This window comes from Blennius ocellaris (genome assembly GCF_963422515.1).
Source record: "Blennius ocellaris genome assembly, chromosome: 11".
Lineage (NCBI taxonomy): Eukaryota > Metazoa > Chordata > Actinopteri > Blenniiformes > Blenniidae > Blennius > Blennius ocellaris.
Window position 1 is genome coordinate 27,365,081 of NC_137660.1, and position 14,104 is coordinate 27,379,184.

General features: G+C 45.5%; 1 protein-coding gene across 2 annotated transcripts in view; it reads left to right on the forward strand.

The window, feature by feature from the left end:
- Nucleotides 1-14,104, forward strand: part of osbpl5 (oxysterol binding protein-like 5) — a 53,046-nt gene that overhangs the window by 24,979 nt on the left and 13,963 nt on the right. For both annotated transcript variants that reach the window (XM_080505494.1, XM_080505495.1), the window contains 7 exons: nucleotides 6,884-7,039; nucleotides 7,250-7,323; nucleotides 8,386-8,466; nucleotides 8,558-8,659; nucleotides 8,817-9,020; nucleotides 9,815-9,899; nucleotides 10,021-10,183. In XM_080505494.1, coding sequence (XP_080361620.1) covers nucleotides 6,884-7,039; nucleotides 7,250-7,323; nucleotides 8,386-8,466; nucleotides 8,558-8,659; nucleotides 8,817-9,020; nucleotides 9,815-9,899; nucleotides 10,021-10,183 — 865 coding nt within the window. The remainder of the gene's footprint in view (nucleotides 1-6,883; nucleotides 7,040-7,249; nucleotides 7,324-8,385; nucleotides 8,467-8,557; nucleotides 8,660-8,816; nucleotides 9,021-9,814; nucleotides 9,900-10,020; nucleotides 10,184-14,104) is intronic.

A 14,104-nucleotide genomic window follows, 5' to 3' on the forward strand; every position in this document is an offset into this window, starting at 1 on the left:
TGAAAACGTGCAGCTTTTTTTCAGGACATTCCTGCTGTGCTGGATGCTTCGTACATGTTTTCAACTTTTCGGATATTGTCATATTTCATCCCATCCCTATCTCTGGCCCACACAAAGCGGGTGAGACGGGCACCTCGTGGAGGAGATGAAAGGAGATCAAAAAACACATCGAAACGTGCAGAACAGAACGTTCAGGAATGCTATGACTGTTGCCAACGATTCCGCGGACCGTTTTCGAATAAATCGCACAAAAAATGTCCCATGCAAATCGGATAGGGTGAAATACCTTTCATCTCCTCATGGAGGAGATGAAAGGTATTTGGTATTTGGTATTTGTTCTGGAAATACACTTGGTATTAGTATTTTTTTTGCCTTTCTGCCTCTCCAGTTGGTTTGTCACAGCAGGCTTTTCATCATTCTCGCGGTTTTCTCTTGTTTTGCTGAATTTTCGACACAATCTGCACACTCCTTTGGTCGCTTGATTAATTATTCTGAGCGTATTCTGCATAAAGGGTTGACAGTGACGCCAAAGAGATTCTGGGGTTCTAAACACCGGTTCGTACCGATCTTGCACGGGCAGACATGTCTCGATTCTTGGTCACATTTATTTGCCCCTTTTGCAGTTGCGACTTCATTATATGTGGGGTAATGAAAGCGCCTTTTTACAGGCTACGACACCGTGGACTTAATTGCTATTCCTGTGTTTAATTGCATCTGTGATGTCGTCTTACTAAATGTAAAAGCGACAGATAATCTCGCTTCGACTCATAAGTTTTGGCTGCGGTTTGTTTTGCGTGCTCATGTCGCCTCAGACCCGTGGCACATGTGGGGCGTTTTTGTCTGTAATCTCCTACGATTGCTTTCAGGCTGCGCCGGAGTTAGTCTGCATCTCTTCCAGCTGCTTTTCTTTTTTTGTTTTGTTCTTTTACACAATGTTTCAAGTGGAAATGCTTTGTTTTGCCATTCTTCTATCAGACGTTTTGTTTGTTTACGCAGCAACGTCCCAAGAGGATGTGAACTGGGAGTCACGCCACTCCGTTGTTGTTCTTGCACATCTGCTCGCACATGTGCAGAAGAGTGATTTACAATGGTGCGCGTTAGCAGGGTTGCAAAAAAGTTACGTTTGCCAAAAAAAAAGCGTTTTTATTGGCATCACAGCACTAAACACTCAACTCTGTCTATCCGACACGGCCGGTGTGAAGGATTCTCAAATTCGCACCTTTCTAGTATATAATAAGCTTTCAGGGGGTGAATTTGTTTGCCTGACGTACATGAAAGCTGACGCTTCCTTTAAATCTGATCTTACAAAACAGATTTGGCGAGCAAAAACACGCCATAGTACTTTTTTTCCCCCCAGCTTATGTCGATTTCTGTTGAAATGTAACGTACATATGTGCCCAGTTTAGTGTGACTTTTTCAAAATCGATGTTAAACCTGAGTGCCACGCTTGAATTTATTATTATTATTTTTTTTAATCCTATGTTAATACCGTAAGCTTTGAAAATTTTGCTTCATTTGTCAATTCCACTACAGGTTTTCATCCACACAGAATTGACTCTCACGCATTTTTAATCAAACGGAACCAGAGTATAATATTTTACAATCTTAATAGTTTAGGAGTAAAACGATTGAGGTAGAATAAAAGCCGATAAGGAGTTATTTATGTGAGTCGGAGGATCAACCAGGCGTAGTAACCGTATGCAGGTTGGAACATGTCGACTGACCTCCCCCCCTCTCCCCCCCCCCCCCCCCCCCCCCCGGGTGCCTTCCCAGTTGGTGTAATCATTACTAAAAACAAACAACACCCATGTGACAGCGAGTGAAGTGCTTTCACCTCCAGAGTACCTGTGAGCCGTACGTGCTTCGACTTTTCTTTTTTTTTTAAATATCTCGTCGTCTTCTCACAGTCCAAGGTTAACGTACGACACACCAACGCGTGTTACTCACCGGCCTTTCCTCGTTTCCTTGCCGTTATCTTTCCTGCAGAGCTCTTTCCGTATCAGCGGGTAAATATTACCCCGGCCACCTGTGTAGCACAGTTGCAAGAAGTTGCCGTTGACGCGGCTCCGCAAACACGACGCCTTGTGTACGTTTCGACGCTGGGAGTTGGATTTCAACACGGGTTTCATGCTACGCTTGAAATATCAATAAAGTGCAGCTTCAGAGACTCTTCTCGGGTATCGAGATCGGATTTTTATCAGAAAGCTTGCGGCCTTGTTTGCACGACAATGTTGTTAGGTGAAAAAAGTACACCTTTCCTTTTGTTTTGGGCCGTTGGTTGTCACGGCAACGGTGCTTGGCGCCTCTGTGAATGTAGCTTTTTTGAAAAATGGCCCCGTTAAAGTGGAACTTTGCGTTCCTCGGCCCGTAGCAAATCGTTGTTCCCACATTGCAGCAGTAGCAACGACCCCCGGGCAGAACTACGCCACCTAGTGGCAATGTTAAATCCTCTCCATGTTCACAAGTACATCTCTAAATATTGGAATATATCTGCAAAAAAAAATTCAGGTTTTCTGCACTCAAGAAAGGTTTGAACGTTTTTAAGGATTTTAATTGTGCTTTTCATGGCTTCGGGTTATGAAAATAGAAAAATAACAAACATCTACTCTCATTAAATATATTCAATATTATTAATTATCATAACGTTTGACAACAAAACTTTACATTTATCCGTCTACGCGTTATAAATCTAAAATATTTAGTTTCACAGGGTGAATGAAGTCGTGGGGAATTATTGGAATCCATCACCGATCGCCTGTCAATCGTACGTCGAGGTAAAAACGTCTTCCGCCACACTTTCCGGGGCTCCAGCTAATTATTGACCGAGTCCGTTAAAATGTCAGTGAAGTGTGGACATTGTACTATTTCCAGCGCTCCTTACTTGAAATGTTTACAACTCTGTCGAATTCTGAAATAAAGACGATTCAGATTCTGTCCTGTACGTCGGTGATTAGTGTGTGTGTGTGTGTGTGTGTGTGTGTGTGTGTGTGTGTGTGTGTGTGTGTGTGTGTGTGTGTGTGTGTGTGTGTGTGTGTGTGTGTGTGTGTGTGTGTGTGTGTGTGTGTGTGTGTGTGCGCGTGTCAAGCAACACACCACATCAATACCCTTAATTAAATACCTGCTTATCAAGACTTTTACACACAGAAAGGGGGTGAATAGAGTTTATTTCTTTGACCCTCACACAGTAGCGACTTCCTCTGACGTGTTCAGACTGTATTCCTACTTTTTGTTCTGTGATGTGGTTTGAGAACGTCGCCTCGCCGGGGATCGGCGACTTGGGGAGACGTGCTTCATCCCTCCGTTGGCGCTACACGGTGTGCATGTGTAATCCTCTCTCCAGGCTGCTCGCACACACACACACACACACACACACACACAAAACCACGATGATGTATGCTTGTCGACACACTTTTTTTTTCTACTTGATAGTTGCATCACTCAAACACACACATGACCTTAAATATCCAAATGACCGTCCCACAGAACACAAAGCCACATTAAGCATGTGAGGATGCCACACCCAATGCGTAGTGTGCTCACACTCTTAGCTTTTTTTTTTTTTTTTTTTTTTCCCTCTTCCTTTCCTCCCCTCAAACTAATCCCACCCTGCAGCTGTGAGAAGCAGCTGTGATTGGTCCATCCTGTCAGTTTACATGTCTGGCCACATCTTGACCTAACTGAGAGCCTGCACTGTAAGTGGTATTAAATGTGTGTGTGCGTGTGTGTGTGTGTGTGTGTGTGTGTGTGTGTGTTAGCGCGGCACTTGGCAGCCCATTGCGTTTATTACTGTTGTGTAACGCTGGAGCTCCGAGCTCTTTTCCATGCAGCCTGCACCCCCATCCACTGTACCACACATGCACGCGTGCACTGCAGCAACACAGTGCTATTAATAGACGCGCCCCACAAGGACAAATAAGGCTCCCTTTTTTAAAAATTTTACACCCTTCCCCACCCCACCCCACCCACCCTGTCATATCGTTGGCCGTTTGCTGCCGTCGGTTTGATCGGAGGGAAGAATGCAAAAGGGGGGGGGGCGAAGGGACGAAATGAATAGAAGAGAGAAGGAAGTCAGGAGGTTGAGAGGCTGACTCATGGAGGCAGAGTTAGACAACAGAGGGAAGCAGGGAGTGGTGTGGCCAGTCTAGAGATGGTGAGCAACACACAACCCCCCCCCCCCCCACCCAGCCCGACACGTGGAGTTACAATTTCTCCTGAGTTTTTAGCCCATTTTAAGACGGCAGGTCTTTTAAAGTCCTCGTGAAATGAAAATTCGACCTCCAAAACACTCGAGGATCCTTTTTATGCTAACTGGCCGAAGGGTAAAATGTTAAAATACGGCAATCTGTGAGAAAATAGTCGATAAACAGCGGTATTTTCGCTGCTGGTCGGAGCTAGCCGCACGAGCTAGCCGCTCCCGCCGCTCCCGCCGCCCGTGCTCCTTTTCTCCTCTCTCGGTCTCTTCCAGGCTCAATCTTTCATCAAGGCTCATAAAACGCCGACTAAAACTTCAAAACACTGTAAAAACTTGGACATTTAAGAGGAAACAAGCCGATATAAACACAACAGAACGAGATCTGCACAACTCTTGACGTCACGCCCACGAAGAAGGATTCCCCCGACTTCCTCGGCTGGAGATTCAAAATTCAAATAACTTTGTTATGCGACAACAGTGGTGGGGCAGAGTCGGAGGAACCTTAGAAGTAGTACCCCAACTATCGTTTTTTGCAAAGTAGTGTTTTACATTTCACTAGGACTTTAAGTAAAAAAATTTTTTAAAAGCCTGTCGCTTGTAGCAGGATGTGCTCTTTGACACGCCGCACTCGTCTTGGCCGTGAACGACACGAGGGGAGCCGAATCGGACCGGCGAGGAGGTTCTGTGAATGATTTTTTTTTTTTTTTTATGTAACGCTGTTCTGGGATGTGGTAATTGACGCCTCGTGGGCGAGACTGGTCCGTAGGCTGGGAGTCACAGGGGGTCCGCCGTCTACTGTAAGTGTTTGTGCACCGAGAGGGAAACCGACAGGACGGCATCGATCCGAGCGGAGCGGCAGCTCGGCCGTCCAGACAGACCCAGGTGGCGGCGGCTCCCGCTCCATTAACCACAGCGGGTTTTTTTTTTTTTTTTTAAACCATCGGCTCCCGATTTGCTACGATCAGACGAGGATAATAATCCGCCTGAAAACAGCCGTGACCGTCGGCAGATGTTGAGAACACGCAATGAATAGTCGATAGTGGCGAAGCTCAGTGGAGGCATACGCTTTTTCCGCGCATGCATATTTTTTCTCCTCTCCTCTCTCTTTTCTTTTTAAAAAAAAATGCATCGACGGCGGTCGTGAGACACGACTCGGGGTCCGCAGTAGAGCTGCCTCCGTATTAAAAGACCCCCACCCATCCACAACGCAGACTGTTCACACGTCTGCCCTCAGGCCGGAGGTGCAGAAGCTTGAAATGCAAAACGAATGGACTCAAAAACTCTTTTCTTCCCCGTTGCCATCAGACTTCTGAACATGTTTACATCTAATCTGTACAATTGCACATCTCACTTTCTGACTAATATTTTTGCACTGCTGTTATTTTATATTTTATTCTATTTTCTTGTGTATATACATATTTATTTATGTATGTCGGCACCAGGGTAGACGGCAAAGTAAGAATTTCATTACACTGTGAAACCTGGCTTCTACTGTTGAAATGACAAATAAAACACCTTGAACCTTGAACCTTGAACCTCATCGCTGTACGACTGTGGAGGGAATGACCGGAGAGAGAAGGATTTGGTCGGGGGACAATGGAAGAGGAGTTGGTAGAGGCAGTGGGGTTATTAGAGACACTGGGTCTCTGTGGACAGACCGAGGTCTTTATCTGTCCCACACCCTGACAATGTGCAGTCTGAACTGCTTGTCACTGCCGCGCACAAGTGCCATTATGTGGTCAGGCTGACATGTCGCCCGTACAGTAGGCCTTTGTTGGCGTGGACGGCTGCAGGGGGTGGTGGAGGGAAGGGGGGGGCTCAGACAGATAAACATACTCCGAGAGGCGGAGACGAGGAGTAGGACGGCCCGGATCCAGTCCCAACAGTTCAGGATGAATCACGGCAGCCGCTTGCGATTTCTGATGTTGATACGCGCTGAAACCTGTGGCGGGGTTCTCGTTCAGTCCAAATAATAATAATAATAATAATAACCATGATCCATATGGCAAGTCGACTGTGTCTTTATTTTCCTCAGAAATAGTGCTGGTGCTCAGTATGTACAGCGGCGAAAACAAAAATATATATTTACAGCAAGAGGAAAAAATCTATTTACAGTGAGAAAACAATTAAAAATTCAATTCAAACTTTATTTCTATCGCCTTTTACAATCACCCGGTGGCATCCAAAGTGCTTTACAACAAAGCTAAAGCAATACATTAAGAAATAAATACATAAAATCATAAAAACAACCTGAAAACAACCTGCTTTTAAAGGGTAACCCCCCCCCCCTTTTCCTAACCAATCAAATCAATGACAATAAAATATTCACCTCCGTTCTTTAAAAGGATACTCAATTTTTCTACTAAAGTAAACAAAAAAAAAACCTTTTCTACAGCAAAACGGCGAATAATTCCATTCCGAAAGAAAAATAAATAATTACTCCAAAGTGCCTGGTGATCACATGACCATAACTCCGCGCTCGTGAGCCAAGTAGTCCGCCACCACGTTGGCCTTTTCCTGCTCGATGTCCGATTTTGAATTTGAAAGGCTGCAGGGACGGATTCCAGGGTGCGAGTCGACGAGTTATGGTCCTTCTGACGGCGTCGCTCCGTCTCACACACACACACACACACACACACACCCACACACACACACGCCTCACTTTTCCTTCTCCGATCCTTCTCATTGCAGACGACGAGCAGGTTGTCAGGATGAAGGAGGAGAATCTCTTCCACCGGAGGTTTTCTCTGTGCCCCAGCGCCACCTCCCCGCCCAAAATCGACCCCCGCACCCTCACCAGGAACCTGTCCTATGGAGGAGACAACGACCTCTACAGCCTCAGTCCAGGTAGAGACGGACAACCGGGAAACACACAAGAAACACGCTGCCAGTGGTTTGCAGCCGCCACGCGTAGATCTGCTGCCGCCGCCGCTGCTTTTTGCTAGTTTTTAGCTGCTTTGGCGGCCGCCGCGCTTTTTTTTTTAACTGTCTGCCAGCAGGTTAATCTCTCAAGTTCATTTGTGTGTGTGTGACTTGTGTGTTGTGGGTTCCCACCAGGCAGTGAAACAGACAGGGACGGTCTCTCCATGCTGAGTAATGAACTTAGTCCTGCCCAATCACCAGGCAGCAAGGTAAGAACCCAGGTCCTGATTGGGCAGTCCCCATAACGGCTCACTGTCAATGACTCATTCGGTGAGCAAACACTGTTTTCTTTTTACAATCTGTGATCGCTCCTTTTTTTTTTTTTCCCTTATGGCATTAGTGACCTCGATCCTACGTCCGTAGGTTTTTGCGGAGCTTTGCGCCGATGGGTAAATAAAAAAAAAACAAATCACGTCTTGATGACACAGAACCAACAAATCCGGAAACAAAAAAACAAAAAATAGCGTTTAAATTGTAAGATAAGCCACTGCGTTACCGTAGAAATGTCATGGCCGTGGTGGGAACTGTGTCTTCAGGTCCTCAAGCCATTTCCAGACCTAATCTGTCCTCGTTGCTGCTTAACGCTGTTCTTAGTCCCCACTAGTCTGTGTCCTCCAATCAGCGACGGCCTAGTAAAAGTGTCTCCGGGACCAAAACGTGTCCTCTTGTCTCCTCCCCTCTTGTCTCTCGTCTCGCAATATCGTGGAGTAATTCTCATGCGCAGCTGCACCGCTGGCCTTTTTCCACCCCCTGACAGCCCTCACGGGAAAATTCAAGAACAACAACCCCCCCCCCCCCCCCCCCCCCCCACCCCTCCTCCCTCTCTCTCTCCATGTTGTCCTTTTATATTTTCATGTAATTGTCACAGTGCTTCAGAGCTAGATTGGTGACCAGATAGAATGGTTTTTTCATATGCTGCAGGTGGGTATGTGTGATCTACGGAGAATCTTAAACGATAAACAAGCGGCTGCGATTGTGATTAGCAGAGACCATCCAACACTTTCTACGTCTAGAGAACGTGGTCGCGTCACCAATATTGACAGGGAAGCTCACTTTCAACAGGAAAACGCACTAAAAAAAACCCAAATCTGATCAAATCGGCTCTCGTCGTCTCAAGTGAATCGGATTCTTCTTTATCGGGGGACGGAAACGTTCAGGAGACGATGTGTTATCTGCTAAACTGCTAATAGTCTGCGCTTTTTTTTAAAGTTTGTGTTTTGCCTCTCTCTCTCTCTCTCTCTCTCTCTCTCTCTTCTCACGCCCACCGCCAGTCTGAGTCCAGGATGTTTAATGGTGTGGAGAAGGACTGCCCCTCCCCCACAGAGAAGCTGGCCAGGAAAGAGTCTCTGAAGGTAAAAAAAAAAAAAGTCCCTCGGCGGCGTCTCGTTCGGCTCGTCTGGATGTGTTGTGGGGATTAAATGTTGTCGTTGTTTGTTTCTGCAGGTCCAAAAGCAGAATTACAGACAGGAGAAGAAGCGGGCAGCTAAAGAATTGTCCACCGCACTCAAGGACCCCAGTGTCGTCATCATGTCCGACTGGCTCAAGGTGTCAAGTGTGGATTATTATGCTCAGTTGTGACATCAAAACCCAGAATATCAAGTCGTTACCAAGTGTATCTTACTAATCGGTGCTGCAAATAAGACGTTATCCACCGCTCACATTTGATTTCCACCTCCTCTTTTAATTTTTTTCACTTCCGTAGATCCGCGGCTCCCTAAAGAGTTGGACCAAGCTGTGGTGCGCCCTGAAGCCGGGCGTGCTGTTGATCTACAAGACCCCCAAAACGGACCACTGGGTGGGCAGCGTCCTGCTGAGCGCCTGCAAGCTGATCGAGAGACCCTCCAAGAAGGACGGCTTCTGCTTCAAGCTCTTCCACCCGCTGGACAAATCCATCTGGGCCGTCAAGGTCAGCCGGGTTGATCTGGACGCCATAACGCCCGTTTCCGTCACGCCCGTAAATTGGTGCACGGGCGCCCGGTGGTCACTCTTGACAGCCGATTAAAATCCCGTTAAAAAGGACATTTTGGATCTCGGGGGGGGGTCACAAACTGTACGTCTGCTTTTGTTTATACAAGCAAAACACATTGTAGTTTCCACTGAGATGTGGCCTTAGCTTGACGCTCTCTCTCTTCACATCGTAAACAAGTAAAAAAAGGGAGAGCGAGAGAGAGAGAGAGAGAGAGGCTCCACTCTCACCTGCCTGACTTCCTGTCACAGGTAACCCCCCCCCCCCCCAAACTCCACCCCCCCGGGAGCATCAACAAACAATTAAAGGTGCACAGCCACCAGAAAACAACAAACAGTCATCCCTTCCCAAACATTGCAAATAATATATAAATTTAACTTTTATCCACTTAAATCAACCACAACATTTTAAATGATTAACTTATTACTTTATCGCCCATGTGAACTAAAACTCCTACCAAATTAAACGTCTTACATTGCTGCTGTTTTAGATCAACTTAAATTATTTATCTTTTTAATTAAGCTCCTACACACATGATTCTACATCTCCTTGTGTGTCCCTTTAGAAAAAAAGTCTGGTGTGAGTGACTCCTTGTGGTCGTTTTAGAAATTGCAACCCAGACTTGAGTATTTTCCCCATTGAAATGATTTTTTTTTTAAAGAAAAAGGTTCATTTTGCTGATCGAGGCTCAGTGTCTTTTGAAGCGCCGGTCACCGTTTGATCCGTGTGCTCAGGGTCCCCGAGGAGAGACGGTCGGCTCCATCACCCAGCCTCTACCCAGCAACTACCTGATCTTCAGGGCCGCGTCCGAATCCGACGGTAGGAGAGGCTTTTTGTCGGTATCCCACGACGTTTTCCGGGCGTCCGGGGATTTTATCGGTCTGCCCTCCTTCCCTTCGCTTCCCTTTAAAATAAATAAAAAAATGTGTCTGCTCCCCAGGCCGGTGCTGGATGGACGCCCTGGAGCTCGCTCTCAGCCGCTCCAGCCTCTACAAGCTGACGGCCAAAGCCGGGAGGGAAGGAGATCTCAGCACGTCTTCGGATTCCTCACAACTCCTCCAGCTGCTGCAGTCCACTGCGCTGACGGACGCCGAGCTCCTGCAGTATGTAAACACGTCGTCTTGTCTTTCCCGACATGTGATTCCGTCTCTTCTTTGATCAGCTGCTGCAGTTGAACGTCCCATGTGGAAGATCTATTATTATTATTATTGTTTTTTTTAAAGGTTTGACGTTAAAGAAGCTGAATGATAGAGGCATAATTTCCCCTCCTTAGTTTTATATTCTCGATCAGGGGTCGGCAACCCGCAGCCTCTTTGGTCCCTCCACTGCGGCTCCTTGAGCCTCGGTCCCACTGCAGTTAAATCCCGGAGGGACGTAAGGAGGCAAGGCCCCCCCAGAGCGCAGTCCCGCTACAAAGAGTGGAGTAAAATGTAGGGTCGTGAACGACGCAGCGATGTGACGTCATTACGCAACAATAATGGCACGAAGGACGTAGGATTGCGGCTGCAGGTCATGACAGCGGCTCAACTGGTGTCTGAAGCTGGGAGCTTCCTGTTCCTTTCACAGTAAAACTGCTGCGCTGCGGAGCGCCGACAGTTCCAGGAGGTTCATTGCAGACTTGTTGAGAGTGACGGAACATTCTAGTGAATTACACAACAACTACAGGACATTAAAGACACACCATCACACTCGTAGTTCTAACAATCCCAGATCTCCCACATTTATCTTCCATTTTAATAATGTGTAGCAATAAAGGAGCTGAGAGCTGCAATGCATTATGGGAGTTTCTGTTTGTCGTGTTTTAAATGTAATTATTGGGGGTTATGTTAGGTTTGTAGTGTTGCTAATCATTGTGTTTTTGTTGCTTGGTTCATGTAGTTTAGTTTATTAGTTGTAAGTCGTCAACCAGCAGTGAAGGAGGTTTTGTGTGTCGTGTCCTCCTGGCGTGGTCTTCCTGTGGGACTGTCAAAATAAAATGTGTGCGGCTCTCTGGGTGTTGTGTTCAGTGGGAACCGGGACCAAATGGCTCTCTGGGCATTAAAGGTCGCCGACCCCTGGTCTAGACTTTTTGTTGAGTCGTGCATCTTTCCACTTATTCTGTCTTGTTATTTTGGTTTTTTCCTTCTTTTCAAATTGTTCCTGCCGCGTGGGTGTTTGTTGTTGTCGTGGCTGACTTTCATATTGCTCCATACATCAGTGTCAAATAATGAGCTATATGTTACAGTCGCTATTCAACGTGCAGGATGATTGTAGCTGGAGGTCGTGTTGCGTCGGAGACCAGTTTGCTGCAGGATATCTTGAAATTTTGTGAAAAAGACACTTCAGGTTTCTGAGAGTAGCGGGTGTGTCGTTGAAAATCCTCGCCAGTATGACGGAGAAACTCGTACAACATTCTTCAAACTTCTACTTCATTCAGTCTCATGGCCGCTGGTTTTTTTTTAAATTCCAAAACTAGTGAGCTATTTTAGTTGCCTCTTAAAAAAAAAAATGTTTTTCTTGTTATCAGTGGACTGAAGGCCAAACTGAAACCACCACCACCACCATATGTCTGTCCCACAGTCTGACACGGGGACATTCGTCCACAGTTTTTTTCTTTTTCCTGCTCTGCTAATCGTTGCCGTCGATGATTCTACATGTGAGACGTCCAAAAGCTCCTCGACCGTTGAGTTTCTAGACACTGTGTTGGAGGCTTTTCATCGGCGGACTGCAATCTTTCAATCTTTCAATCTTTCCGGCTGCAGTTAAAGACGCTATCCTGCTTTCTCCGTGAGGGAGAGATGAGGAGATGAGAATCGTCATTGAGGAGATGTACTGCGGAATCAAACCTTCCAATTAGACTTGAACGTGGATGAACTACCTTGTTCCAGAAATCTGAAATTCCAGGACGTCCGGTTTTCTCTTGGCACATGAACCAGTCCCATTTCATGTCTTCAAAAAATATTTTATATAAATAAAAAAAATAGCATTTTCAGGCATGAAAGCTGTTTAACAAGAAACGTCTGATACTAAAGTGAGTACTACAGTTTTTATCTGTAGCTGCAATTCCAAGGGCCCGTAACCAAATCGAGTTCAACACCAATCTGATTAAAGTCGCCTGGTGTGAAAACGCTGCTATCTGATTGGACGGTTGAAATCGCCGACGGTATCGGCGGAGGAGGCGTGACCCTTGTTTACGATCGTTTCAGCAACTCTGTGAGAAAAAGACTCAACGCCCACAGCCTTCCAGATGAGATAAGAACATTATCGTTATTATTATTATATTATTGTTCTATATAAAGCCGCACAACAGTCTGATCGGTTTATACAACATTCAGACCAACGGGACAAACGAATTAGAAATTAGAAAAACTTCAATTAATGGAAACGGCAGCATATGTACGTATCTGTTTTTAAACATTTAATGTGTTTATGCACCTATGAGTCTATTTGTCCAGATTTTTGGATTTAATAAAAAAAAAATTGCCATGTCAGCTGCTGAACTCGCTCACAAAATGTCCCAGCAAGTTTTGACAAGTTGGACTTCAAGCTGGAAGCAGCGTGAAACAATAACAGGATATTGCAGGAATGACAGTCGTCTTTTATACATCTGTGTGTTTTTCCTGCTTCGACGTGTCAAACAGCCGCTGGTGCAGAAATCTGTGGTCTGAGTGACTCCTGCGTCCCGGAACTCTATAGAAACACCCTATTTTGAACCCCCTAACCCTTATTATCATGGCGTGACGCTTTGCAAATACAGATTCACGACGGTAAACTGTGTTGGGATTTTTTTTTAGCTTTTCTGACGTTGTTTACCTGGAGAGGTAAACAACTCCAAACCTTTTTCTTAAAGGATCCAAAGCGATCCGCCACCGCGGCCTGTCCAGTCACACAGAACAAGCTGGACATCAAGGGTCTGTTGCCATGGAGACGCTCCCTGCTCAGCGTTTCACACAGTGACCGACCTAGCTAGCATCGATATGCGCTAGTGGCTAACACGCGAGTGTGGCGTTGGCGAAGGTCGGCGCTCTACCGACGTAGTTCTAGGCTTATTTAATTGTATTCCTGCATTAAATGATATAGAGTTTTATATATTAAAATTAATACAGTAAGAATATCATATATTGACGATGTAATTATATCTATACAACTATACACACACTATATACTCGTATACAAATATGAAGACATAAAGAAACTTGACATTTGTGACATAAAGTATTAACTGCTAAGTCACTTATTTAAAAAAAAAAAACTTTTTTTTAAATTATTATTCTTATTCTACCCCGTCTGTAATCACAGTCACCTATCACTTTATATTTTCATTTGGAGTTTTTATTCTTTATTGCCATTTCTATTTCGTAAAGGTTAGTGAAGAGTCTATATAATATTGTCCATAATTATTTATTTTATTTAAATTTATTTTTTTTGCCTTATCCTATTTTATTTATTCTTTATTCTTTTGCTCTCCGTGTGCTGCTCCTTTATTAACCCCAAGGGATTAATAAAGTCATTCTGAATCTGAAGCGGTGCGAGGACCCGTTGAATGCTGCGTATCTATTTTTAATTTTTTTTTTAATTTTTGGAGGAGTTAGTTGTGAGGAACCTCCCTAAATACCGTGACGGTGACGCCGTTCCCATCGGCTGCTGGACGGCCTGAAACTGTGTCAGTGTTTACGAGTGTTGCCTCATAAAATCAGGTCAGACATAACATTTATTTAAAAAAAAAACAAGCAGCTCACAGGTTGTGTTGTTGATAAAGAAATGCCAATTTTGCAGGATAATCATGAGCATGTGCTCATATGCGTGTGGCTATTAATATAAGCGTCGGTCTCCACACACTGACCTATTTGTATACTGTTTACATCTTACAGTAGACATCTTTTTTCCTCCTCCTCCTCACACCTCCCCCCCCCTTTCTCTTTATCTCCTCCCTTGGCCAGGCCCTCCCTCTGGCCATCCATCCCAGCACTCCCTCCTCTCCTGCTCCTCTCCCCGGCCAATCACGGTGGCCCGTGTTGTCACATGACTGACAGGGGGGAGCAGGA